The sequence below is a fragment of the Cervus canadensis genome, chromosome 24 (assembly GCF_019320065.1).
Source record: "Cervus canadensis isolate Bull #8, Minnesota chromosome 24, ASM1932006v1, whole genome shotgun sequence".
In the NCBI taxonomy this organism is placed as follows: Eukaryota; Metazoa; Chordata; class Mammalia; order Artiodactyla; family Cervidae; genus Cervus; species Cervus canadensis.
Window position 1 is genome coordinate 4,075,604 of NC_057409.1, and position 26,590 is coordinate 4,102,193.

The following is a 26,590-nucleotide window of genomic DNA, read 5'->3' on the forward strand; positions in this document are numbered from 1 at the left end:
CTATTTTTAGGCCCCACCTCACCTCCTGAGCCCTCTGCCCCGCCCCCGCTGTTCCCGCCCCCACCCTCCTCCGGAGTGTCAGCGCCAGCTGTGCCCCGCGTTCCTTGGTAACTGCTCCTCCAAAATGCCAGGCCGGGCCCGGTCGCCATGGCAACCAGCTGGGATTCCGCGGGTGGGCGGGCGCGCTGCGCGCAGGACCAGAACCAGGCCGCCGGTCCGGAGTCAGGATGCGTCCCGGTGGAGGAGGGGGGTCCTGCCACACTGGCCGGATGCCCGCAGCCCCTCAGCCACCTCCTGCACCACCCAGCGCCGAGCAGGGTTCTCTGAGGGAGGTTCGTGGTGGTGGGGGAAGGGGTATAATCCGCTTCCCCAAATCCCTTGCTGACCCCAGCTGATCCAACCTCCTCTAACGACCAGAATCACCAGGCCCTGCGCTGTGCCGCAGAGCCTCGCCACCTGGATGCCACCTCTGTCCCTTCCTGACTGTGCCCTTGGGCCGGTTTGCACCTAGGCACTAGGAGCCTCAGGCTCCTCCTCTGTAATAAAGGACAAAAACAGCAGCTCCTCCTGAGGCTAGGGTCAGGCTTACACGAGAACCCAGCTGCACCTCCCGGGAGAGAGCCTGGTGCACCTAAGGCGGGTGTCTCTGAGCACATCAGTTATAGGCGACCCTCCACCTCCAGGCAGCCTGGTTTACCAGGTTTACCTGGTTTACCAGCTGGGCCAAGTGCATGCAGCTGCCAGCCCTGGGCACCCCTGCCCCCCCGGGGCCTGGTTAACCTAGCCCATCCTAGGGTCCGGGGTGGGGAGGAAGGGGAGGGGGGCCCCCTGATGCTGTTGCCATTTCCCTGTCTGGGGGCTGAGTGATGACTCAGCTGCTCCAGCTCCAGGAGAGAAAACAGTGCAAAGACTGCAAGGGGGTGGCTGGAGGCTCCTGTGTAGAAAGGGCAGAGCACCTTGTATCTTCGAGGAGCTGAGGAGGGGGGTGCTGGGGGCAGGTCCTGGTCTGGACGGGGACTGGGAGGGTGGGGTGGTTCACAGTCATCTCTGCTGAATGGATGCGTCGACTCATGGACGTCCCTCCCTCGAAAGGAACCCTGTTGCCGGCTTCTCATGGCCCCCCAGGTTTCCTATATTGCCCACCCCAAAAAGTCTGGGAGGAAAAAGCACCTGACCACTCAGATCCTGCACGTTCTGGTACCAACACCATTGCTAGTAACTTGCTGTGTGACCTTGGCCAAGTCCCTTCCCCTCCCTGGGGCTCAGTTCCCTCATCACCACCACGAAAGGACTGTGGACTTAGGAGCTCTCTAAGGGTCTCTCTGGCACAAATTTTTAAGGATTTTTCCGCCACGTGATCAGTACAAACAAGTGTTTTTTCCAAAACAGCTGCTCCTTGGGGGTCACGTGTGTTCCGGTGGGGCATTTAATTGTTGCAGGCCAGAGAGGAACTCGAGGTCCCTCCAAATGAAGCCAGGACAAGTGCAGGGTGGGGGTAGGGGGGTGTCTAGAGGTAAGTGGGGAGCTCTGGAGCTGAGCAGGGAAACAGCCCTGTCCCACGTGGATGGGGGTGGGGCAGGAACCCGGAGGTCACAATGTCCGGTCCAGTCTGGAGGTCGGGGAGGGTCCAGAGGACTGGACCTTATCTGCTTCTGGACCTTATCAGCAGCCCCCTATCTGCTTCTGCCCCCTACCCCTCACTGGCAGTCAAGGCCTGTGCCCCAGCGAGATATAGGCAGTTTGAGCCACGGAAAATGTCCAACCCTGACTCTGGGGCTTCCTAACCCAGCGGCCTCAGGCAAGTCCCCGTCTCTTTCCCAGCCTCCCTTCTGCATCTACAGGATGGGGATCTCCACTGCAACCTCCCAAGACTGATGCTCATTAAGGACTGACACACCCCCAGTGCGGGCATTCTGACTCTGGACTGGAGAAGGTAGGTCAACCCCCACCGCTGGTTGTGGGCCTTGCAGTGGGAAGATCCAGTGGTCAGATAAGAAGCCCCAGAGTCTGGGAGCAGTCACTGGCACGCTGGCCACAGACCGGGGTCGGTCTCCCCTTCTCAGGCTCCTCCTGGAACTGGATCAGGCCGGTCCAGCATTTAAAGTCCCAGATAGGAGACATAACCAAGCCTTGCCCAAAGGTCCCAGACCTGGTCCAGCCTTGCTAACCACCTGGCTGTCCAGTCCTGGCAGGTCACTTGATCTCGCTGGGCTCCCCTAGGGATCAGTTCTGCTTTGCCCATCTGGCAGGGTTGGGCAGACTAGCGGGCCCTGGGGACCCTTCCCCATATCTCCTCCAGCACCCCCACCTACCCCGGCCAGGGCCGCACCCAACCCACCTCCAGCTTCTGCTTGGCGTCTGTGCCCAGCAGGTCCCGGACATCTTCATTGTAGATCTCCAGGTAGGAAGCCCGGACCAGGAACTTGGTGTTCTCTGCACACTGCAGGGAGCGGCCAGGAAGAACAGACACCCCTGAACACCCGCTGCCTGGCCGGCACGAAAAGACATCGTGGCAAGACACGGCGGCAGGAGGCGGGACGTCAAGGGGAGCGGCGTCCCTGACCTCACCTGGCCCTGCCTGCCTAGCAAGCGGTCCCCTCCTCTCTGGCTGGCTAGGCCCTCAAGCGTCTCAGAGTGGCATCATTTCCTACTGCTAAGGAGTCACACTCCCTCTGCACTCTACAGGCCTCCTGGGAAAGGAAACAGGAGAGGGCTCCCCACTGTGAAGGTGGAGAGCCTGAGACTGTGGGTTTAAGGCCTGGTCCCAGCACCAGCCCTGGGCTATTCCCTGGCAGCTCTCCCAGTTGCTTGCGGGTCCTCAGAATGAGTCCCAGCTGCAGCACAGCGGGCTCTGCAGCGGACTAGCCCCTGCTTTGTCATTTCTCAGATGCCGGGATCTCTGAGCCTTTACGGGTGGGCAGCAGGGCATGTCTCACCTGCCATCTGGACCCCAGGATCACTGGTCTGGGCCCAGCCCGTAAGGGCTCCCGGTCTTGGCTTCCCTATATCAAAAATGAGGGCAACAGCTACCTCCTGGGCTAGGGTCGTAGCGCAGTAATTATGCAAAGTGCTCTGCACAGCGCTTGGTCTGCAGCAGCTGGTCCATGAAAAGGGGAAGCTCTGATCATTTACGCCACGTCTCGGGCCAGCACTCTGGGCCACCATATCCATGTGAAATATCACATGAAATGTTAAAATTCCAAAGACGGCAGGAGAAAAACGTAGAACTGGTAGGTAGAATTTTCTCAGCTTTAAGTTCTCCCATCACCGCTTCAGAAATTAGAGCCTGCCTCTGCCTGTCTGGGCCGCGGCTGGGCAGGCTCTGACCACATCCCACATCCTGGGTCATAAGTGCTCCTGGACGTTCATGGTAATGCCTGGGGCGCCCAGCCCCGCCCCTGCCATCCACCAGGCCCATTACCTGGACGCTCTCGAAAACGTGCTCGAAGGCCCGGGGGATGATGCCTCTCTGGCAGGCTGGGTCCGGCAGGCCCTGCATGGTGAAGGACTTCCCGCTGCCCGTCTGGCCGTAGGCAAAGATGGTGCCGTTGTAGCCCTCAGTTACGCCCTGCGAGGGGGACACAGCCCAGCGCTCAGCTGGCCTGGCACGGCCGGGCTTGGGGCTGGGCCCGGGGCTGCGGGGCTACCTCCTGACGCAGGGACCCAGCGCCCCCCCCCAGCCCCTGGTTCTCCCAGCATGGTGGCGCCGGGTGGGGTGGCTGTGCGGAGATGGAGGCGGCACCGCTGCTGGGGTAGCAGACCGTCGCTGTGTCTGGCTAAGAGCCTGGTGCCATCCTGTCCTGCCTGCGCCCTTGGCCTGTTCTCATCCAGGGACGTGGGGCCCCGGCGTCCTCACCGGTGACCAAGGGTCAGAACAGCACCTCCTCTGAGGCTGTGGAGAGGGGGGCTTGCTGCTGCTGTTTAGTCGCTCAGTCGTGTCTCTCTCCGACCCTGTGGACCGTAGCCCACCAGGCTCTTCTGTCCATGATTTTCCAGGCGAGAGTACTGGAGTGGGTTGCCGTTTCCTTCTCCAGGGGATCTTCTCAACCCAGGGATTGAACCCGGGTCTCCTGCATTGGCAGGGGGATTCTCTACCGCTGAGGCACCAGGGAGGCCCGTTGAGAGCTGTACTTGGGAATGATTTCCTGCCCTGGCACTCGAAGTGCTGGCACGCGGAGGTAGGTGCCACCCAAGTGTCTGCTGGAGCGTGTGGGAGATGGGCCTTCTGTGAGGTGCAGGTGCGAGCAGTGATGGAGTTCCGGCTGGGCGAGGAAGGTGCGGGAAGAGCTGGGCAAACCTTCCAGGCGGGTGGGCGAGGGCGGAGAACCGGGGAACAGAAAGGGTGGCTTGGATTTCGACAGGTGAGAGGAGGAAGAAGGCTGGGGTGAAGGCTGCAGCAAAGCCTCGAGGGGAGGGGCGGGAGGCTGAGAGCAGGCCCACCTGGGGCGAGGGGGATGGAGAGGAAGCTGGGAAGGAGGCGGCGGCAAGCCAGGGTGGCATCCCCCCAGGGCGACCCTCGACCCTCGTTCGCGGAGGCCATTGTTCACTGCGTAGTTTCCCACTGTCTTCTCTGCAGGGGACCGTGCTCTGGCTGGGGACCGAACCCCCAACAAGGAAGACACCCCGCTCCCTGCCCTCGCCCCGCTCATGAGGCCACAAATTCTAGAACTTAGCACGGGGAGCGGGACTCTTGTGTCAGGATGTGGGCCCAGAGAGCTGTGCCCAGGCCCCACGGCCCAGCTGGCATCTGCAAAGACCCATCCTGCAGACCACGGCGGGGCTCGGGGTCCCCAGGGGCTGCAGGGAAATTAAGAGTGGAAGTCACCATCGACAGCTCATCAGACGGCCGGGGGGCGGGGTGGGGGGCGGAAGTGATGGCAGACCAGTCACCCAACCAGAAGGCCAGAGGCGGGGGCACACGGAGCCCCAGGGACAACGCGATGCGGGGCCTGGAGCATCAGTGCCTCCCGGGCCCGGAGGAGGCTCCGTATTAAAGTAAATATGTCACAAGCCGGTGCAGTAGGGCAGCCCCAGGCACACCTGAAGGGTGCCTCATGCCACTGAGAAAGGTTAAAACTTTAAAATATTTTAAAAAATGTTTTTAATGGAAACTTTTCCATTTTCCATTTAAAACCCAAAGCAGTGTAAAATAGTTTCCCATTAAACATGAATTTACTTTTTGTGTTTCATTTCATTTGAACTGTTGACACTTTAGCACCTAAATTAAGATGTGCTATAAGTGTGAAACACACAGGTGATCTCGAAGGCTTAGAGTGAAGAAAGATGTAAGGTATCTCTCTGACAGCTATTATGCCAGGATAATATCTATTATCAGGCTCTTTTTTCCTTGTTTCCTTTTGCTTTTAAAAATGTGCTGTGCTTAGTCACTCAGTCATGTCTGACTCTTTACGACCCCGTGGACTGTAGCCCACCAGGCTCCTCTGTCCATGTGGATTCTCCAGGCAAGAACACTGGAGTGGGTTGCCATGTCCTCCTCCATAGGATCTTCCCAACCCAGTGATCGAACCCAGGTCTCTCATATTGTGAGCAGATTCTTTACCATCTGAGCCACCAGGGAAGCCCAAGAATACTGGAGTGGGCAGCCTATCCCTTCCCCAGAGGATCCTACCGACCTAGGAATCAAACCGGGGTCTCCTGCATTGTAGGCAGATTCTTTACCAGCTGAGCTACTAGGGAAGCCCTTTTAAAATGCGGCTACTAGAAACATTTAAATTCTGTCTGTGGCTCATGTTACATCTGTATTGGAAAGGACGGCTCGAGAGCTGTGCCATCCCCAGTGGCAGCCACTGGCCGTATGTGGTTACTCAAATTTAACTTACGATGAGATAAAACTAAGATTCGGTTCCTCAAAAGCATTAGCTTCACGTCAAGTGCTCACTTGCCACGTGTGGCTGGCGGTCCCTAATTGGACAGCCCAGATCCAGAACATTTCCACCACTACAGGAAGTTCTGCAGAACCACGCTGCTGTGAAGTGGAAGACAACGTTACCTGCATTCTTAAGGCAAAACATAAAATTTCAAAAACGCCTCACCCATTAAGTGATACTCCAGACCTGCCAGCGACATGCACAGACACGGAGCGGGTCCAAGTGTCATCCACTCTGTCCACCCAGGTTTGGCCAAGGTCCCCCATGTTACTGTTTACTGAATGATTTTCATGAAATTAAACTGTTAGTTGACTGTCTTTATAACTTGGTGTCATCCTCAGCAATAACTCCCGTGAAACTGCTATTAGAGGTCTGATGTGCTATTTATTTTTTCTACCTAGCATCTGTGCTAAGTTGCCTCATGCCGCCTTTCTGTCCTCTCCCAAACCAACAGCTCTGTTCCATCCAGGGGCCAAATTCTACTGTGTCAATGTCTCTGGAAACCGGGCCTGTCCTTGGTCTGTCCTGGTAGAAGGCATGGTACCAGGCCCCTGGGTGGGTTGGGTGGTGGCTCATCAGAGATGACTCTAAGGCTGTGGGTGTGAAGCAGGAGGATGGGGAGAGGGAAAAGCCACTGGCTGGGAAAGAGCCCAGAGACCAAGCAGAAGGCCGGACGTGGAGGCGACGAGCTCAGGGTAGGTCGTGCTGAGCTGGCTGAAAGATGGATCTGGGGTGGTCAGCTCCCAGGAGAGTGGAAGAGGTCACCCAGTGACAGAGAAATCAGGAACCCGGTCTGGATTTAAGTGGGAGAGAAGGTGAGGCGAGGGGAGGGAGAGGAGCGGAGGGCAGGAAGGGTCAGTCTGAAGTGCTGGAGGCTTTGCGCAGCAGGATCTGGAGGGAAGGACCTGGGCAGGAGCCCCCTGTAGGCGGTCAGAGCCCAGCAGGACAGACACACAGCTGCCCAGCCTAAGGGTGCAGCTGCTCCTCGCTGTGCTTTGCGTACAATTCACAGGACGGAGCTTGGGGACCTAGTCCTGCAGTCAAAATCACCCCTAACTCATTCTGGGATGCTCAAGGCTTCAATTTCCTCATCAGGAATGATAATCCCAGCTTTAAGTATGTACATGGAGTCTGGCGAAGATCAAATGGTTTTGTCTCCAGCTGAAAGGCCCTTTCTTCCACCTTCTTGCCTGGCTGACCCCTCTCATCCTTCTGGCCTCAGTTTAGACCTCACTGCTTCCAGGAAGTCCTCCCTGCCTGTCCACCCCCTCCAAGCCCAGGATTGCTAGTTTCTTTGTTCTGCCAAAGTCCCCGTGGCTTCTCTTCCCACTCATCACCCTGGCTTACAGCTACTAGCGTAGCTGCTCCTCTGCCTGGCTGTGAGCTCGCTGAGGGAAGGCGCTGTTATTGCTACATGCCTTGGATGGGGCCTGGTACCGGGATGCTCTTCGTTGGCTGAGTGAACGAATGAAAATGGGACGTATGTCCTGCTGAGCCTGAGGCTCCGTGGGATGCCCAGAGGCAGATGTCCCTGTAGTAGAGCCCTTGCGATAGGAGTAGGGGCTGGAGGAGAGATCTGAGGTGTTCCCCCACTGGGCTGGGGCTTCTTGAGGACGCCGACAAGGGAGATGTGCTCAGGAGGATTATTTCCAGGGTGAGGAGGCAGACGCATGAGCAAAGCTGAGCCCCTGGGGAAGCCGAGGCCAAGGAGAACTCAGTCTCAGAATCTTCCCATCTCTGAGGAACCGACCCTGGACCAGGAAGCAGAGGTGTTCTGTGCGCCCCGGGACAGAGCCAGGGCAGGGAGTGAAAGCATCAGGGAGTCTGGCTCTGATTCACTGTGCAGAAGGGTCTTCCAGGAGTGAAGAAGCAAAAGGGAGGGCAGGCTTCTCTGGGAAGGGTGATCGCCTGCCACCAGGTGGGCAGTCAAGGACCCCGGGGTGGGGGAGGGAGCAGACCACCCATTCCGGTCCCTTAGAGCCTGAGAGTCCAGGATGGCAGGGGAGCCTGGCCACCCCCAGTGCCCAGGACCAACGTGCTGTGGTTGGGGAGACTTGCCCTCTTCCCCTGGGCATCACCTCCAGTCATGCCCTCACTGCTGGGGGGCTCTGGGCTCCGGAACACTTCAACCCCCACAAAGGGTTCTGACCACAGCCAAAGGAGGTGTGCTGGGGGATGTTAGCTGGCCTGCTGGCCAAAGCAGAAAGGCTCCACGGGAAAATGCCTTTTGGAAACACTGGGTTAGAGAAGTCAAACTAGTTTCTCTGCTGCCAGACTCCCCAGAGCCTCAAGTATCCTCACCTGCAGGGGGATATAGGCAGCAGTTCTCCAACCTTTCCTTTTTTCCTGGAACAACACCTCACATCCTGACATCTCCACTAGCAAATTCGCCGCACAACTGGGAAGGTGGCAGTAGCAAGGAAACCCTTGGCCAGAAGAGAGCAGGCATAGCTCCAGCCCCATCTCCTCCAGAAACTCTCTGTGGGAACTCCGCAGTTTCCTCCCTCCGGGCCTCAGTCTCCCCATCTGTGACATGGGAGCCTCCCTGCCCTGCAGCTCCAAGGAGCTCCCTAGTCTGAGGGGGTGAAGAAAAATCAAAAGCCCTGCAAAGAGGTGGAAACTGCTGTTGCCTCCCCATTCTTCCAGCTCCAGGGAGACCAAACGTCAAGGGTTTCCGCTCCTCCCAGACCAAGGCCTGGCCAACAGCCTTCTCTCTGCAGAAGTGAGACCCCGCCCCCCACCCTGCTCCACACACACACATAGGCTTGTACCCCGACAGGCCTCTCAGGAAGCTGGAGCGGGGGTGAAGAGGGAGAGGACTCCAGGTGTTGAGGGCAGAAAGAGGGGGGCCAGGGCTCGGGAGGGCGTAGAGGCGAGAGGAGAAGGGGGAGGCTGAGGAGGACGAGGCCTGGGGCTCTTGGGAGGCTGGGGGAGTGACGGGAGCTTTCAGAGGAGTCTTGAGGCTGCCCGGTGAAGGTGGGGGGCAAGTGGTCGCGGGGGCTGGAGTTCCTGTGGGGAACGGCGGAAGGATGGGGTGAGAACCAGCCTTGACACCAGGGGCAGTGGGGGACCCAGACAGACACTTCAGGTGGCTTCCAGCAGTCTCCTGCGGGGACGGAGGTCTTCAGCCTGCTGCTGTCCACCTGCGGCCCCTCCAGAAGGCCTTCCCCCCCGGCCCGGGGGGCAGGACCGGCCCTCAGGAGCCCTCCGAGGGGCCCCAGGTCCTGCCCAGCGAGTCTCCTCGGGAAGCGGGGGCCCTCACCTCCACCAGCGGGTAGGCGATCTCGTTGTAAATCTGCTCGGTGAAGTGGTCCATGTAGTAGGCGCCGTCGAAGGTGAACTGCTTGGGGGGCTGGTCCGCGGCGCCCGGGTTCTGGATGAAGCACTGGCCGCGAGCGGAGTCCACCGTCACCACCAGCCGGCAGTTCAGCTCCCGCTCCCGCTGGTTCATGGGGCGGCAGCGCACCACCACCTTCACCGACTCCGAGGCCATGGCGCCGCCGCGGCGGCGGGGGTCCCCCAGGGCCGGCCCGCACGGGCCCCCCCAGCAGCCCGGGCCAGGGGGCGGGGCCAGCGCCCGCGCGGCGGGGCCGGGGCCGCGGCGGCTGGGGGACCGGGCTCCTCGGGGGTCACCCGGAGACGAGGAGGAAGCTGGGCGGCCGGGCAGCCGAAGGAGCAGAGCCGAGCCGCCGCCTCCTCCCGCGCCCGGGCTCGCCCGTCTCCCTGAGGCCCGGCCCGGGCGGGGGCGGGGGGCGGGGAGGCAGTGGCGGATCCGCGCTGTAGGCGCCGCCGCAGGACCCAGGTCCCCGGAGCCGCCCCAACCGCCCGCTCGCTCGCGCGCACGTCGCCGCGGCGTCCGCGGTTGCTGGGCAACGCCGGGGGCGTCACAGCCCGCGGCTCCCTGACGCCAGCGCCCAGCTTGCCGGACCGAGGAAGCCGCACGTGTGAGGTCCCCAGCGCGCGTGCTGAAGGCTGGTCCGCCCTCGGGGGGGGGACCTGCGCTGACTTTGTCCACGCGCCTGCTGACTCAGTGCCAGGCTCTGCAAGTTCAGTTCAGTCGCTCAGTCGTGTCCGACTCTTTGCGACCCCAGGGACTGCAGCACGCCAGGCCTCCCTGTCCATCACCAACTCCTGGAGTTTACTCAAACTCATGTCCTTTGAGTCGGTGATGCCATCCAACCATCTCATCCTCTGTCGTCCCCTTCTCCTCCCGCCTTCAGTCTTTCCCAGCATCAGGGTGTTTTCCAGTGACTCAGTTCTTCGTATCAGGTGGCCAAAGTATTGGAGTTTCTTTCAGCTTCAGCATCAGTCCTTCCAATGAATATTCAGGACTGATCTCCTTTAGGATGGACTGGTTGGATCTCCTTGCAGTCCAAGGGACTCTCAAGAGTCTTCTACACCACGGTTGGAAAGCATCAGTTCTTCTGCGTTCAGCCTTCTCTATGGTCCAACTCTCACATCCATACATGACACTGGAAAAACCATAGCTCTGACTAGACGCTGCACAGCCGTTCTCTTCCAGTCCCCGCAGCCCCAGTTCTGAGAGGCTAACCACCTTGCTAGAGGTGGCCCAGGGGAGCCCCCCCGCCCGCCCCCAGGAGATATCAGAGGAGCGGCCTCTCTCGGGGGGTTAGAGACTTACCGACAAAGGGGACAGGGACCTTGCTGCCCTTTATCCACATCCCTGTATTGACTCGGAAAGGCTGCCCCAGAGCCTGTTACAGCGCCCCCTGCACCCCCACACCAGGCGGTGCCAGAGCAAAGCTTCCCTGTAATGCTGTCCCTTATCTTTATTAAGACTCAAGCTGAAGATACAAAACAAAAATTTTTGAGAGCCAGAGTCCTTTGGCTGGAGAGGCTGCCTGGCCTCTCTCCCCACCCCTACCCCGACCCCCGCACAAATCCCTCTAGAAGAGCCCCTGGTCGCACCTCCTCTGGGCTCCCGTTTGCACAGAAATTGTCCGCTATGGGCCAGGCTCTGCAATAGATGCTGGAAGAGAGCTCAGCCCCTGCCCTCCAGTGCACCTGTGGTCTAGTGGGGGAGGCTGACATTTGAAACAAATATTCCACAAACAAAAATCCCATAAATAAAAGAGTATTAAGAAACTAAAGGAACAGATGTACTGAATAGTTGGCCAGGATACCTCACCCAGGCTGGGCAGGGGGCTGGCCAGGGGGCAGTCAGGGCAGGCTTCCTGAGAGTCAGAGATGGTAAGGTTGAGGAGTTCATCAGTTAAAGGAGAGGAGGGCAAGGAGGCCCGTGCAAAGGCCCTGTGGCATGTTGCAGCAGCAGAAGGATCAGCCAAGTGGTCAGAACATAAGGACTTGAGTCTCTTCCGTACAGGAAATACCCACCGAAGGTTTTAAGCAGGAGTCATTGTTTGAAGCTACCCACGCAATTTGTTCAAGACCTCCTGAGCCCCTGAGGACAGGATCTCTGGTTCATCATTCAGCGCCAGCGGAAGGGACGGTTGGCAAACGAAAACAAAGCAGGCAAACTGGACAAAGCCCTGGCCTTTCAAAGGAAAAGTCTGTACTCAACAAGCCCAAGAAATGCACTTTATTTGTTTCAAGTCCACACAGTAAGGACGCTGGGCTACCCAGGTGGCACTGGTTGCAACAGAGGAAACTGTGGTCTGTAATGAAGACAGTGAGGTGTCTGCCCACGTGGATCAGAAACCTGGCCTTGTTTGTGCCACGTGACCCACAAGAGCCATGTGAAGGATGTAAAGTACTGTGGGGATGCTCCCGACACCCTGTCCACACAGATAACCTGTGCAACAAAGTCTGCCCCTCACAGAGGTCAGACCAGTTAGCTGGGCTTCCTAAATGTGTGCAGCTCCGGGACAGTAATCCTGGGCCCCACGTCACCAAACCCCTCTCCTTGCCAGGGAAATGGGAGGCTGGGGCTCATGAGGGAACAGGGCTTTGCCCAGGGAGCAGATGGCTTCTGGCAGTAAGGGCTGTAACATGAGTCCAGGTTCCCACTCATATTCAGTACAAAACCACTACTGCGGTTCCGGTGAAACAAGCCCCTAAAGGACGGCTTCCTCCCTCCATCTCTTGTGACAAGAGTGACAAGGCCCCAACCAAGAGCCTTTACTGAGCCGGAGGGTGTAAACTGGCGACGCCAGGCCTGAACTTCTGAGGCTCCTCATTCTTTTTACTCCGTTGGGGCTGCTCGTTTTTCCAAGAAACAGAAGTGTATTACTTTCAAGGCACTACGCAGTCACATCCTGTCCCCAGAGAGGGGAGAAGGCAGCCCCCAGACTCACGACTAGACCTCTGCCTCAGGAGTAGAAGTTCATCCACCATGAGCTTGCTCCCTAGTTTGGGAGATTCATGTTTGTCTGTCAAGTTTACTTATAAAGGGGGATACCTAGAGCTGTCACCGTGGGGTCATTTCCCTGGATGAACGCCCCCGTGCCAGCCGAGGCCAAGTGTCCTCTGGCAGGGCCCACATTGGTTCTGCCTTTAGATGGTTCCTCCCTGACCTTCACCTCCAGTGGGGCTGACCTAGTGACGTGGTCCCTGTCAGATGCCCATTAAGGGAAATGCCACCATGGGATGGGGGGCGGACTTCCCAGGCAGCCACCAAACCCAAACCCAGTGTGGCCTGCAGGATGACTGGATCACGGCCCTAGTCACCCCCGTAAGCCTGTAGCTTACTGCTGGCCCCTCAGAATCAAATGGCCAAAGGCAGTGAGCCTGGGTAGGGGGTGCCTTGATGGTTTTCGGAGGGTGTGCGGGAAGAAACGAGTCTGCGACATCTCTTCTGTGTGAGCAGGAGGCCCAGCTCTGTGGTTCTGAGCAGACAAAGCAGCCTTCCTGATCTGAGGTTCACTGGGATCCTCGGCCCCGTCAGCCCGCTCACACTGCTTTCTACACTCAGGTGTCCACCTGGGCTCTGGGTGACTCGGCTCCTCTCTGCAGCCTCTTAACCCCCACCCTCAGGACTCAAGGGCAGACTTCTCTCACCTCAAAGGATGTGGGAAATAGGCCGTGCTCCATAGCCTGGACGTTGCCCCCAAGCTCCACCACGTTGTCCCTGCTTCTCTCACGGAGAGGGCGACAGCCCCACACCTCTACCCAAAGTGAGAACTCCCTCCTGCCTGCCCACATGCCTCTCCCTCACGCGTCTGGCTGCCTTGGCCTGGAGCTCTCTGGGGACGCCCAGTCAGGGCCCCAAGGCCTGGCCTCCTTGGGGGAGGGCCCCACCTGCACTGGAACACCCTTCCTGCCCACTTTGGAAAGCTCCCCACCCAGGAGGGAGGTGAGACCCAGAGAAGGCAAGCATCAAGTCAGCCGGCAAGTTCTGAGAAGCCTGGAGCTCGGTCTGCTGTGCTTGTGATCCTGACAGCCTATGTCCTGGGGAGAAGCCCCTGGTGATCCTCTCTCTCAGGACCCCCCCACAGGCAGGGAAGTGATGGAAGACTGGTCCCGGGGCAGTGACTGGATGGAACTGGTGCCCAGCAGGGTGGAAGAGGCCAGAGCCGAGTGGCCCGCTGAGGCCCAGGAGCCAGGGTACAGCGGGGCCTGTTGGCGTGGGGCCCTGCCTCCTAGCCCAGACCCTGCAGCTCTGCCTCGGACTTGGCGTGGCCCAGGGGTCTGAGCGTCCGAGGAGGCCGGCCCTCGGGCCCGCAGTCCTGCTCCTCGTAGCCAGGGTTCAAGCGGCCCATGTCGAGGGAGCAGAAGAGGCTCCGCTCCGTTCCAGCGTGGTGCTCCACCAGGGCTTCCAGGCTGGGGAACTCAGCCGGCAGGTGCTGGGGAGGGAGCAGGGCAGGGACTTCAGTTCCAGCCCCCCTTTCCCCACAGATCACGCCTCCAACTACCCCATCACCCTGGATCCTGCCTCACTTTAGAGGAATTCAGAGAGGACACTGTCCTGCTCCCAGCAGAACTACACCCCTCTCTTTTTCTCCCCTGGGGCCTGGACAAGACCGAGGCACTTAGCGTGCAAATAAGGCCGGGCATTTAAAAAGCCATGCCTGCCCACCCCAGTCCCTGAGAACGTGTGATCAGGCTAGGACTCCAGGCCTAGAGACTGTGTGAACTTAAACGCAAGCCTCGACCCTCTCTGAGTCAGTTTCCTCCTCTGCTAAAAGACGAGTTAGGGTGTGGGAAAGCATGACTTTTAAAAGCTGTGATTGATGTAAAAATGCGAGGCATGACCCTAGCCCAAGACTCCATTGTGCGTCTGTGTGTTAAGTCGTTTCAGTCGTGTCTGACTCTTTAAGACCCTATGGACTGTAGCCCGCCCGGCTCCTCTGTCCATGGGATTCTCCAGGCAAGAATACTGGAGTGGGTTGCCATCTCCTCCTCCAGGGGGATCTTCCCAACCCAGGGATGGAAGCTGCATCTCCTCTAGCTCCTGCATTGATAGGCAGGTTCTTTACTACCAGCACCACCTAGGAAGCCCACGACTCTACTTGAAATACCCTACTCTGGTGAGAGAGGGGCCTTAGAGTGGAGCCCAGAGTAGAAGTGGGGCCAGAGATGGAAGGACCAATGACTGAAGAGCTGGGTGGAGCGTTAAATAGGGGGTGGAGCGTTAAATAGGGGGTGGGGCCAGAGTGAGCCAATGAGGGACCGCGGTGAGGCGTGAAAGGGGCGGGGCTTGACAGCGAGAGGCGGGGCCAGGAACCCTCTCACCTCCACGCAGTAGCGGCCCACGTGGTTCCGGAAGACCTGATGCGGCACGACTCCGCACTGCGTCCTCACCGACAGGCACCACTGACCACTGGCGCCCGGCTCAGGCCACAGCAGGAAGGCCCCCAGCACGTCTCTCCGCAGCAGCGCGAGGGCGCTGGGCCTGGGAGGGCCGAGGCCAGAGGCTGAGGGCCGGCCCCTTGTTGGGACCCAGCCTCAGTCTGCTGAATGACCTAACAGACTCACAGCGTCGGAAACACGGTGCCTGCCCAGAGTATGCCTTCCAGGAAAGGACGCTTTCTGACTGCCTCTCAGAAAGGTTTCCCAGGGTTACCCTAACTGTTGCCCCACTAGGGAGAGAGTTTTAAAGCGCAGGCATTTAGGAAGGCCGTTCCCTGTGACAGGCTTCACCTGAATAACCTTATTTGACCCCCTCCACAGCCCTGCAATGAAGGTCTGTATATTTTATTTTTTTTAGTTGTTTTTATCTTTTGGCTGCACCGCACAGCATGTGGGATCCTAGTTCCCGAACCAGGGATCAAATCCACACCCCCGGCACCAGCAGCGCAGAAATCTTAACCACTAGACCACCAGGGAAGCCCGGAAGGTCCTTTTATTATCCCCATTTTACAGAAAACTGAGGCCCAGGGTGGGGAAGTCTCTGGCCTAAGGTCGGAGAGCCCTCCGTCCAAGGGCAGGGATGCACACCTCGGGGCCCCGGGGGAGCTCACGGCCTAGTTCCCCGCCCCTCCCAAAGGGCTGGGCACCACTCCTACCTGGAGATGCCAGCAAAGGCCCAGATGTTCTCCGTCAGGCTTCCCTCGCTCTCCACCAGGCACGAGGGGCCCCCGGGTGCCCGGGGCCAGGCCTCCCACGCGGCAGGAACTAGAGCGATCAGAGGGAGGGAGGTTGTCCTCTCCCGCGCCCATCCCTATTTCACCCCCACAGGCTTCGGCACCCCCCCCCCCCGAGCTTGTCTCTTTACCAAGCCCCCCGCTCTCCGCCCAATCTGCACACATCGTGCTTCCCCAAAGACACAGGCACACACCTCGCACACCCACTCGCCACTCACAGCACTTCAGTAGCTATGCCCCCGCCTCGGCCAACAGCAGCTGGGCCTCAGCCCCGAACGCATCCTCGTGCACGGAGCCCTGGCACTCACAGGCTTCTATAGTCACAGCCCGCAGACGCTGCCGCTCAGGCCCACCCTCGCCCAACCCACGCCGGTGCACGCGTGCCCGGCAACTCACGGGCCTCTCGGGCGGACAGCTGCAGCTGCGTCTCGTAGGTGCAGGCGCGGTAGGCCCCGGAGCGGAGCACCTTGCTGCGGATGGCCTTCTTGCGCACCAGCGTGGGCGAGCAGTACGGGTTCCCCAGGCGCGCGTGGCGGGCGCCCCCGCGGCTCCCGGACTCCAGCAGCTCCTTCTAGGGAGGGCCCCGCAGGGGCGCCCAGACTCAGGCCCGCCCGGCCATAGCCCCTCCCACGGAAATCCGGCACCCGCCCCCCTCGACCTCCAAACCCTCACCCCGGTCCCCCGGTCCCCCGCCCACTCCCTGGCTGGGGTGCTGCCTACCCCGCTGCCCCCAGACCCCTCTGCTGGCAGCCGCCGGAAGGAGACCAGAGCGTTAACGTTCTGTGAGAGCTGATCCCGGACGAAGGGTTCTCGTACTAGGCCAGGGGGTGGCCCAGGGCCGGACACCGGCTTCAGGGGCACGTCCCCCACAGTCCCCGGGCATGGCTCGGGCCGCGCCCGCTCCTCCGGGTGCTGCAGGAGGTAAGCGAGCTGGAAGGAGCGGCAGAGCAGCAGGTGAAGGATCTGGACCTGGAGAGGGAGAGGGAGGTGCGCTCAGCTGGGGGCTCCTGGGGCATCCCTGGGCATCAACCCACGGGCCAGGGGTGCCTGCAGCCCCCTGGCTTGAGGTGCTCGTCCCTATTCTTCCTGAGAAAACGAATACTTAGCCCTCAAAACCTCACCACCACGCAGCCTCCCCTCCCATCTTCCTTGATTCATTTAACAAACAGGGAGCATCTACTTTGTTCCAGGCGTCGTGCTTGGAGCTGGGAACACATGGGCTAAACGTACTGCTAGCCCTCAGTTACTAACCCCACCTATATCCCCTTAGAGGCGTGGCTGAGTCCAGGCCCTGAAGTCATAGGACCTGGGATCTGATCCTGGCTCTGTCACATAGGAACTGCTGAGTGACCCCTGGGTACAACATGGCATCTCTGTGCCCCTTTAATGACATGGACCATAGGAAACCTCCACCCTTCCCCCAAGGGGAGGCCCAGCACTCTGAGACCTGCACGTTTGATCCGTCACACATGCAGCATCTAGCCCTGACATGAAACTGTGAGCTCCAAAAGTTCAAGGGTCATGGCTTGGCCACCGGTAACCCCAAGTAGCCACACAGGGCTCAACACACAGGGGTGACGGCAAAGGCCTGCTGCCTGGAACCAAGTCCAGGCCCTGCTGCCCAAACGGCCGGCTGCCCCGGCTCCGCTGTTAGCAGCGGTCACACTGGCTTTGACTTTTAGGATCCACCCATCCATCCTCTCTCCCCACAGGGCCAAGCAACAGAATAGTTTGAGACCCAGACCCAGCCTCTGCACTCAAAGAATTCCAGTGACTGCAGTGAGGGACAGACAGATGGCAGAGTGCAGTTCAGGTCACAGGATGGCAGAAGGCGGGGTGGTCTGGAGGATTCAAGCCGGGCTGAACCTCAAAGGGCAAGCTGGAATTTGCCAGGATGAGGAGGGGGAGGGGCGTGAAGGCAGACAGAACAGCAAGGACGAAGGCCTGGCAGTGTGAGCCTCCCGGCCTGCTGCCCGTCTCCCAGCCCGAGGCATGCTGAGTCCACTGACTCACATTGGGGGGTTCCTCCGAAGGCAGAGCCACAGAAGGAGCCAGGGTGACGAGGGGTGCAGGCCAGGGGGTGGGGGTGCTCAGGCCAGCTCGCTGAACCAGCCACGGCCTCAGTCCCTGGGACCCACGTGGATACACAGCACACCGCCCCCCCCCCCCCAGCCCCAGTGCTGGGACCCTGCCCTGGGCCCCGGGTACCTCTCCAGGCTGGCTGCCCACAAAGAGGTGGCAGAAGAGCTTGCTGGCCGGGCTCCTGGGGTTTCGGGCCATGAAGGCAAACTGGCAGTCAGCTGGGCACCAGGTGGCATAAAGGATGCGCTTCAGGGCGTGAGCCATCAGGAGCACCTGGGAGGCAGCAAGCCCGCGGACTCCATCAAACGCACCACGTGGCCCGCCAATGCCGGCCAGCGCATGCAGCCCTGCGGGCGCCACGCCCTGGCCAGCGGCCTCCTGGGTCTGCCCTCCAGCCTGGGTGCGCAGCTGGGGGCCCACCCAGCTCCTGGGACGAAGAACTCTGCCCTCCTTCCAGGCCTGCCCAAACCACGCTTCCCATGGGCACCCTCATCCTTTACAGGGACCCTGAGCTCAGGGCCCCTGCCCTGGGCTGTCAACCAGCTGACCGGGGTGGTCGTGCCGAGTCATGGAGCCGAGGGGCAGAGTGTTCACGGCCTGCAGGGTCACAGGGACAGGCAGTAGTGGCCGGCCGTGGGCTTGCACTCCTGGTCTCCGGAGTCAGGTGACCAGGGTTCGAAGCCGGGCTGTGTTGCTCACTCTCCGGTGCCTTGGGCGGCTGAGTACGGCTCTCGGAGCCCTTGCTGGGACCAGTGTTAAGGAGGGACAGGACCCCTCCGATGGGGCCGTCGGAGGGCGTCAGTGAGACCTCGTGCAGGTGGCACAGGTGCTGACCCCAGGGCCCCCACCGTGCCAGCTCTGGACGCATTGGCACCACATTGTAGGTGAGTGGCGCCAAGTCGTGGGGCACCCAGCCTGGCACACAGGGCTAGAGTTCATTTTTGGGGGCTGGTTTTTCACCAAGAGGAGGATGGGTGACCAAACAGGGGCTCCCAGCCCACCTCCAGCCTGCCTGGCCCTATTCCACAGTCATGAGACACTGGCCACAGCCCCCTGGCCCAGACCTCATGAGGTCAGCTGGGCCTGACGCTCAGGCTAGGAGCTGGTCCCTGGAGATTCTAGGGCTGGAGGCAGGGGGTGGGGTGGGGTGGGGAGAAACTAGGGGGAGGGCCCTTGGAGAGAGGATGTCCAACGGCCCAGGGCAGGCTGAGAAACTCGGGAGGCCGCAGGGCTGGGCGGAGGTGTGTCCCCGGGGAGCAGGACACCCGGGGGGTCCTCACCTGCACCCCCCGCCCCCCGAGGGCTCCTACCTCACCCTCCCCGCTGTAGATCTTGAGGCCCTGAAGGCTGAATTTCAGGATGACGGCCCGGCGACGAGGACAGTCCTGGGTGGGAGAGAGTGAGTGGGGGGCGTCGTCACTGCCCGGGCCTGCCCAGCCTGGCCTCTGACCCCAGGGCTGGTCAGCAACTCTGCCCCCCTTCCCCACCACCCCCTCCCCACCGCCGGGGGGGGGGGGTACCCTGGACAGGGAGCCCCCGGGGGTTGGCCTAGCATGCATGGCTCCTGGCAGACCAACCCCCCAGCTGGTGATGACTGCCCCCCACATCTCCCACCTGTGGTGCCTAGGTCACGACTGCCCGGGGGAAGGGAGCCCCGGGGCATGAAGAACGTGGCTCCAGGAGCCCGCGTGTGGTCCCAAGGGCGCCCACCTCTCAGAAAGGCTTTGGTCCCGCCCTTCCCTGGGTCTCACTTGCTCGGTCTTTCTGAATGGGGGGCTGGGGTGGACCCAAGGGCCTCAGAGGTCATTCCCAGCCCGACACTCCGGGGCTCTGAGCTGAGCGGGGAGGTGCCCCCCCCGCCAGCCCGCTACCTTCAGTGCCCACAGCTGCTGTTGGACCAGCCACACACTCTCCTGGGGGTCCAGGTCGTCCACGGGGAAGGAGCCCACGTACTGCTTGGGGGCAGGGGTGCGGGGTGGCGGGGCAGGGGAGTCAGGCCCCTGGCCCTGATCCCCACTCTCCACGTGACCCTCCTCACACACACTCTGCGCTGTAGGGGAGGCTGGTGGGTGGCAGAAGGCATTCCCGGGGCCAGGGTCCACCTCCCTCCCCCACCCCCAGGCCCCATGGCCTCAGTCGCGGGCACACACTCCACAGCCAGGGGTGGGGCGGGGCGGGAGCTGGGAATACATGGGCCCGAGGCTCCTCCCCCCACCCAGGGCCCGCCCCCCCGTCACAGCCCCGCCCCCGGGGGCCGACCCCACCCACCTGGGCAAACTTGGTGATGCACCGGGGCCGCTGAGGGGCAGGGCCGCAGTCCGAGGCCCTCCGGCCCCCGGTCCCCGGCCTCTGCATGGCCCCCAGGGCGGCCGGCTTCCCGCTCGGATGGAGAGGAGGCTGCAAAGGGCAGGGCGAGGAGGGCTGGCGCCCAAGGCTGGTGCCCGACCTCGGAGCACCGGTCAGAGGCTCCCCTCTGCGCTCTGGCGTCCAGCAAGCTCTGCCTGGGCGCCTGCTGTGTGTGCCAGGCAGCGTCCTGGGCGCTGGGACACAGGGGACACACACCCCGGGCAACACGACACAGTCCCCGCCTGCCCTTGTGGAGCCGACATTGAATTAAGCCATCAGTAAGATATGGAATACGCCAGATGGTGGGTGATAAGGGGCTTTCCTGGTGGCTCAGCTGGTAAAGAATGCACCTGCAATGCGGGAGACCTGGGTTCGATCCCTGGGTTGGGAAGATCCCCTGGAGAAGGGCAAGCCTACCCACTCCAGTATTCTTGCCTGGAGAATCCCATGGACAGAGGAGCCCAGTGGGCTACAATCCATGGGGTCACAGAGTCGGACACGACTGAGTGACTAACACAGATGGTGACAGAGCAGAGAAGAGGCCATGAAGGGCAGGCTGGGGGGTGACCACGGCAAAGAAGTTCTCGCTGAGGCGTGAGGTTGGAGGAAGGGGGAGCGGACATGTAGCCAGCTTGTGCGGAGTGCCAGGGGAGGGGCACCCTGGGAGATACCACCCAAGAGGAGGCATGTGACAGCGGCCTGAGCAGGGTCTGCAAAGGCCGCGAGGAGCTGGGCAGCTGGGGTCCCGAGGCAGAACTTACCAGAGCAGCACCCGGGACGGGGTCAGCCCGAACCGTCACACGAGGGGACTGAGGCGCTGCCCCGTGGGCAGCAGGGAGCCACAGCAGGTGCCAGGGCAGGACGCCTGGAGTCCACGGGGCAGCGGTGGCCCCTGAACTGAGGTGACCCTGGCTCCTTCTGCCCAGCCTGACCCCAGCCCCTGCCCGAAGCGTCCACCCCAACCAGAGCCGGTACTGGTGCGGAGTCAGAGGGGAGGGAGGGTCGACCCAGCCCAGCCCGGGCGCTGGTGTTTCCCAGATCTCCCGGATGCCCCAGCGGAGAAGATGAGGGACACTGCCTTCCAGACTGTCCTCAGGGGCAGGGAGGGCGCGTCCTTCCCCCTCAGAGCTCAGGGCATCGCTGATGTTCAGTGAACGCAGTACGAATGTGTCCTGCCACCGCGGAGCCTGCACGTGGCAACTGGAGAAGCTGATGCCCTGCCACGGAGAGCCGGGTCTCGGGAATGAAGACCCAGCGCGGCCACAACATAAATGAAAAAACAATAGCAACAACAACAAACGCATCACAAAACAGAATGACTGAATGTCTCTGCCTCAGTCCCAGGATTCAGCTCCCTCAGGCTTCCTCGGGGCCAATTTAGACACCCGCGTCCGTCCCCTATCCCGGAGGGCTCCGTCTTACCAGGCCGCTTGTAAATCACTGCTTTTGGGATCAGAGAGACCCGGGTCCAAATCCTGTGTGATTTTGCATAAGCTGCTTCACCTCTCTGAGCCCCCCATTTCCTCAACCCCAAATGTGGGATAACGTGTGGCACTGGTGAGACCTGAATGCAGGCACAGAACTGAGCACGATGCCTGCCAGGGTCAGAGCTGTGGCCGACAAGGGCGGTCTCGTGCGGAATGTGGTTGTTGGTGTTCAGTCGCTCAGGCGTGTCCGACTCTTTGCGACCCCATGGACCGCACTCAGCACGCCAGGCCTCCCTGTCCATCACCAGCTCCCGGAGTTTACTCAAACTCAGGTCCATCAAGTCAGTGATGCCATCCAACCATCTCATCCTCTGTCGCCCCCTTCTGCCTTCAGTCTTTCCCAGCATCAGGGTCTTTTCCAGCGAGTCGGCTCTCCGCGGCAGGGGGCCACAGTATGGGGGGACAGGGGACCCACTCAGGAGGGGATCTCAGGGACAGTGAGGTCTGATTACTGTCAGGGCCCTCCTTGCAGCAGGCCACACCTGACAGGAAACCCCCAATCTAGGAGGGCAGGCGTGCCTGGGGCCACAATTCCTGCCAAGAGAGAGCAGGGATCAGACAAGGCGCTGGGCAGGAGATGGGTGCACCGTGGGTGTGCTCTAGCACCTGCGGGAGTCCTGGACAAGGCGGGTTTGGGAGATCGCCTAGAGCCCGGGAATGGCCCCTACCTCAGCCTTGTCCATGACCATCAGCCCCAGCCGCTGGCTCAGGCCAGCTGGGGGCACTAGCAGCATGAAAGGGCACCAGTGAGCCCTTAAAGGAAGCCTGCACAGTCCCCTCGAGGGCTTCCTGGTTCCGCCCTCCTGCTTTCCTGGGCCCTCCCACCTCTCTTCACATTTTGATCCTAATTATTTTTCACATCACAACCATTACCTACCATCATTTTACGTGTAAATACAGCAAGGTTAGGGTGTAACTGGCACAGAAGCTATGTGGCCCTGGTTCCAGGTACGGAGATGGGGCTTCCAGGGAACTCGACCTTCAGCCCATCCTGGGCTGGGATGCCTGGTGCCCGCAGGCAAGGGTAGGGGGGAACAGAGGAGGCAGAGACCAAAACCCAAACCAAATGGGGCAAAAGGGAGAGAAGGAAGGAGCAGAGGATGAAAAGCATGACACACCTAGACAGCATATTAAAAAGCAGAGACATTGCTTTGCCGACAAAGGTCCATACAGTCAAAGCTATGGTTTTTCCAGTGGTCATGTACGGATGTAAGAGTTGGACTATAAAGAAGCTAAGCGCCAAATAATTGATGCTTTCGAACTGTGGTGTTGGAGAAGACTCTTGAGAGTCCCTTGGACAGCTAAGACATACAACCAGTCCATCCTAAAGGAGATCAGTCCTGAATATTCATTGGAAGGGACTGATGCTGAAGCTCCAATACTTTGGCCACCTGATAGGAAGAGCTGACTCACTAGAAAAGACCCTGATGCTGTGAAAGATTGAAGGCGGGAGGAGAAGGGTATGACAGAGGATGAGATGGTTGGATGGCATCAGCGACTCAGTGGACATGAATTTGAGCAGGCTCCAGGAGATAGCGACGGACAGGGAAGCCTGGTGTGCCACAGTCCATGGGGTCACAAAGAGTAGGACCCGACTTAGTGACTGAAGAAGAAGAAGTGGGAACAGAGGAGTGAGAAGAAAGACAATGGAAAGAGAGATAAGGGAAAGATGGGAGGAGGGAGAGGTGAGGAGCAGGGAGCACATCTCACTCAGAGGGTGGGAGTGGAAGGAGGCACTGGGGCTGTGACCCCTCCCACAGCCAGGACAGCAGTGTCTGAGGCTGCAAACAGCCTCCTCCCCAGAGCCACAGCTTTCTTGCGGACACCCCGGGGTGTAGGCTGTGTGGGTGCACGGGGGAGACCAGGCCACTGGGCCCTCTTATGGGTCCCACTTCACCCCCACATCTCCTGATCCTTCTTCCCCTAACCTTGGAAAACTGGAAGTTTCTCCCTCCTAAGCCCGAGGGATACAGTACCTTTCAGCTCCAGACTGCCCAGGGGACCAGGGAGGGGAGAGGCTCACAGAACACTGGAAACAGACCCACTGACCTATTCCAGGCACAGACATCCACGGAGCCCTTTGATCAGATCTGTTTTTCTTAGGTTTTGCACAGGAGCCTGGCTCTGGGCCAGAAGCGTCCTAAGGGGACACATTTGGAACAAGGCTGGGGCCCTTCTCTTGCTCCTCTGACGTTTTCCAGGTGGCCGCTTAGAGACCAGGCACCAGATGGGTTGACTACCTCGAGGGGCACGGATGGAGCCCTCTGCTGCGCTGTACTGCAGCCAAGTGGTGTCCTAAGGAGGGCCCACCTTCCAGCGTCACGGGAGACCCCTCAGCCTGCAGACTCCGTGCTTAGCAAATGGTGGCTCAGAGGGTGAAGTCACCCGCCCAAAGTCATAAAGCAAAAGGGGAGCTGGGAACCCACTGTGGGTCTATAGGGCTCATCCCCCCTCCCTGCCCCCCATCCCCTCTATGGCAGTGCCCGCCCCCAAGAAAGCAGGTGTCCACCTCCTGAGTTTGGTGGGTCCCAGCCTACCCAGGGGCAGGCGAGGCGAGCAAGCAACAGCAGCAGTGCTGGGGTGGATGTGATCAGTTGCTTTCTCCCACTGCCTGCCTCCCAGGCCAGACGGTCTGGGGCTGCCAGGGCACTCCAGACTCGCCACACTGTCTTTGGGTCCACAGCACAGAAGAGCCTCCCTATTCCCAGGACAGCCCCCTACCCCCAGGGCAATCCCCCGCCCCGTGCCAGCCCTGCCTGCCCTTGACCACAGGGTGGGAGAGACTAAGGTCAAGACCGTGGATGGTGGGGTCCCCACGACATTGGCTGATGTCACCAACATCAGCCTCCATGTCCTCAACCAGAGAGTGGGCTTAATGATAGCAGCTGCCTCCTGGAGTTGTTCATCTATCTGTTCCTTCTGAGAACATTTCCAAGCGCTACGTTCCAGGTGAACAAAACAAAGTCCCAGCCCTCAGCAAGCTGGCCTGAGGAGGGGCGGGGGTGGATACTGGAAATCAACAACATTTCAGGGAAGCTGAAGCGACTTGGAGGAAAATACGGCTGACTGAAGAGGACCTGGGATCTGCGTGCGTCTCTGTCGGGGGCGGGGAGGGGGGGGGGAGGTGCCATCAAATATAGGCTCCCCGCGCAGACGACAAGAAGAGGAAAGTGCTGTTTTCAGGATTAAAGTGGGGCCGAAACCAGATGCGCGGCGGTACTGAACGCTCCGCAGCGTGGGGAATTATTCCTATCACTGTAATTCCCAGGGAGCACTGTCAGGGTCCCCGGCCGTCCCCGGGGGCGGAGAAAGTCTTGCCCACCCCCCCGCCCCCCGACAGAGGGGCGAGCGAGGCAGGAAGCTAGCCAACGGGATGGTGGAGGTGATGGACGGTGATGGTGGAAATGATGACGGTGATGGGCGAAAAGGAGACAGGCGACTCCCCATCCGACACGCGCCCCCCCCACGCAACCACCCACGCACCTCAATCTCCACTCCCCGGGACCGAGTCCCGCTTCAGCCGATCCGCCAGTCCCAGCCCCCGCCCGGCTCCCTGGACGCTCACTCACCGCGGGCCCGGAGTCCCGTCCCTGCCGCCCGGCTCTGCGACCCGCGAGCCTGCACCGCGCGCCCCTCCCCTGCCTCCCGCAACTCCCAGCGCAGCCCCCACGTGGCCTCGGCGAGCGGCTCCCACATCACCCGGCCCTCGGCCTCACCCACCCAATCGGCGCCCGCGGAGCCGCTCCGCACGCCCGCGCTGGCCAATCGGCGCCCGCGAGGGGCCCTGGCTCCGCCCTCTTCGTCTCGCGCCCCGGCGCTCCGCCTTTAAAGCGAGAGCCGGGGGCCGCTCACCGCTGCTCAGGACGCCTCTTTTCGGGCGGGTTGCGGGGATCTGAGTGCTAGGGGCCTCGCCGATGGCTCCCCCCCTCCTAGGGCGTCTTTCCCCTCCAGACCCTCCAACCCTCCACCCCCCACCCCCACCCCCGGCTATAGCTCCTTCTCGTCATCTCGGCGGCGGCTGCGGCAACACCTCCTACGGGAAGCTTTCCCTGACCACCACCGGTGACCTCACCTCCTTAAAGCTCTCGCCACTCCTGTCAGCCTAACTAACCCATCTTACTAGAGGGCCCTCGGCCCCGGCCCGGAGGCGCCTCTCTCCCCAGTGCGCAGGCACCCGCTGGCCCGCAGTAGGCTTGTTCCGGGCTTGTCGTCTTAATGAGTGAATGAAGAAGGCGTCACGATCCGGCCTCTGGGAATCCCCCACCCCCACCCCCGGCCAGCCTCAGCCCTGGTTCCCTCAGCCCCAGAGGGGTGGGAGGTGTGGCACAGCCCTTCCTCGCCCTCCTCCTGCCGGCGTTCCTTGTAAGAGATTTATCTGACCCTGCCCAGGCGGCTCCAAGAAATCTGGGCAGTTAGCTCTGCAGGGGGCCATGACCTCGTCCTTTGGGTTACATGAAAATCCACCGAGATGGGGTGAGCAAATTCAGCCCAGAGTGTCAGCACAGACCCTGTGCTAAGTCGCTTCCCTCGTGTCCAGCTGTTTCGGGACAGCCCACCAGGTTCCTTTGTCCATGGGGTTCTCCCGGCAAGAATATTGGAGTGGGTTACTCTTTCCTCCTTTAACAGACCTTGCAGGTGCCACAGAAATAAATAGCAAGCCCGGTTCAGCCCAGTCTTTGGCATGTATGACATCTGAATTCTGTAGAGGTAACGCCAGCAGCTGCCACATGGCAGGAAAGCAGGGGCAAAGGCAGGCGGGCACCCTGAGGGAGGTGGGTGGGCACTGCTGAGGTCTGACTGCCTCAGGGGAGTGGGGGAAGAGGTGGGTGTGAGACCTGAGGGCCTGCTGGGCATCGCTTCATCTCCCCAAAGCTTCCGGATGCCTTTCCAAGAAGGGCAGTGGTGAGGTGCGGTGCTTAGAGACTTGGTCCCAAATCTGGACACTTCCTCTGACTGCACAGATGTGGGACCTGAATCACTTTAATCTTCTAGTACCTCATCTGGAAGTTTTACTAACTACCTGACTCCTAGGGACATGAGGATTCCCATGTGCTCAGTTCAGTTGCTCAGTCGTGTCCAACTCTTTGCGACCCCATGGACTGCAGCACACCAAGCCTCCCTGTTCATCACCACCTCCCGGAGTTTACTCAGACTCATGCCCATCGAGTCGGTGATGCCATCCAGCCGTCTCATCCCATACAGTAATGTGGGCAAACTGCTCAGCACCCTACCTGACCCACGTGAGTGAAGTGCTCAGTGGGTATGAGTGCTGTTACTCTTGAGT

General features: G+C 60.6%; 2 protein-coding genes across 8 annotated transcripts in view; both read right to left on the reverse strand.

Annotated features, from left to right (window-relative positions):
• Positions 1-9,627, reverse strand: part of KIF17 (kinesin family member 17) — a 46,704-nt gene extending 37,077 nt beyond the window's left edge. For 2 of the 6 annotated variants that reach the window (XM_043444637.1, XM_043444636.1), the window contains exons 1-3: positions 9,151-9,619; positions 3,422-3,568; positions 2,339-2,440 (exon numbers count right to left, since the gene is read on the reverse strand). In XM_043444637.1, coding sequence (XP_043300572.1) covers positions 2,339-2,440; positions 3,422-3,568; positions 9,151-9,381 — 480 coding nt within the window. In that variant the 5' untranslated portion in view covers positions 9,382-9,619. Of the gene's footprint in view, positions 1-2,338; positions 2,441-3,421; positions 3,569-9,150 lie in introns of all 6 variants that reach the window. The other 4 variants (XM_043444639.1, XM_043444640.1, XM_043444641.1 and 1 more) reach the window with 3 other exon arrangements.
• A 1,812-nt stretch (positions 9,628-11,439) lies between these two features.
• On the reverse strand, positions 11,440-24,956 carry SH2D5 (SH2 domain containing 5). 2 transcript variants are annotated; one of them, XM_043445972.1, is made up of 10 exons: positions 24,876-24,956; positions 19,742-19,870; positions 19,345-19,428; positions 18,784-18,858; positions 17,600-17,746; positions 16,112-16,360; positions 15,788-15,962; positions 15,314-15,422; positions 14,541-14,700; positions 11,440-13,651 (listed from the first exon to the last, which is right to left on the reverse strand). In XM_043445972.1, exons 2-10 carry the CDS (start codon positions 19,826-19,828, stop codon positions 13,448-13,450), a joined length of 1,290 nt encoding a protein of 429 aa, XP_043301907.1. In that variant the 5' UTR covers positions 19,829-19,870; positions 24,876-24,956; the 3' UTR covers positions 11,440-13,447. The 2 variants fall into 2 exon arrangements, with proteins under 2 accessions (XP_043301907.1, XP_043301908.1); XM_043445973.1 differs by having other exon boundaries at positions 19,742-20,169; positions 24,876-24,930.
• Positions 24,957-26,590: the final 1,634 nt, after the last annotated feature.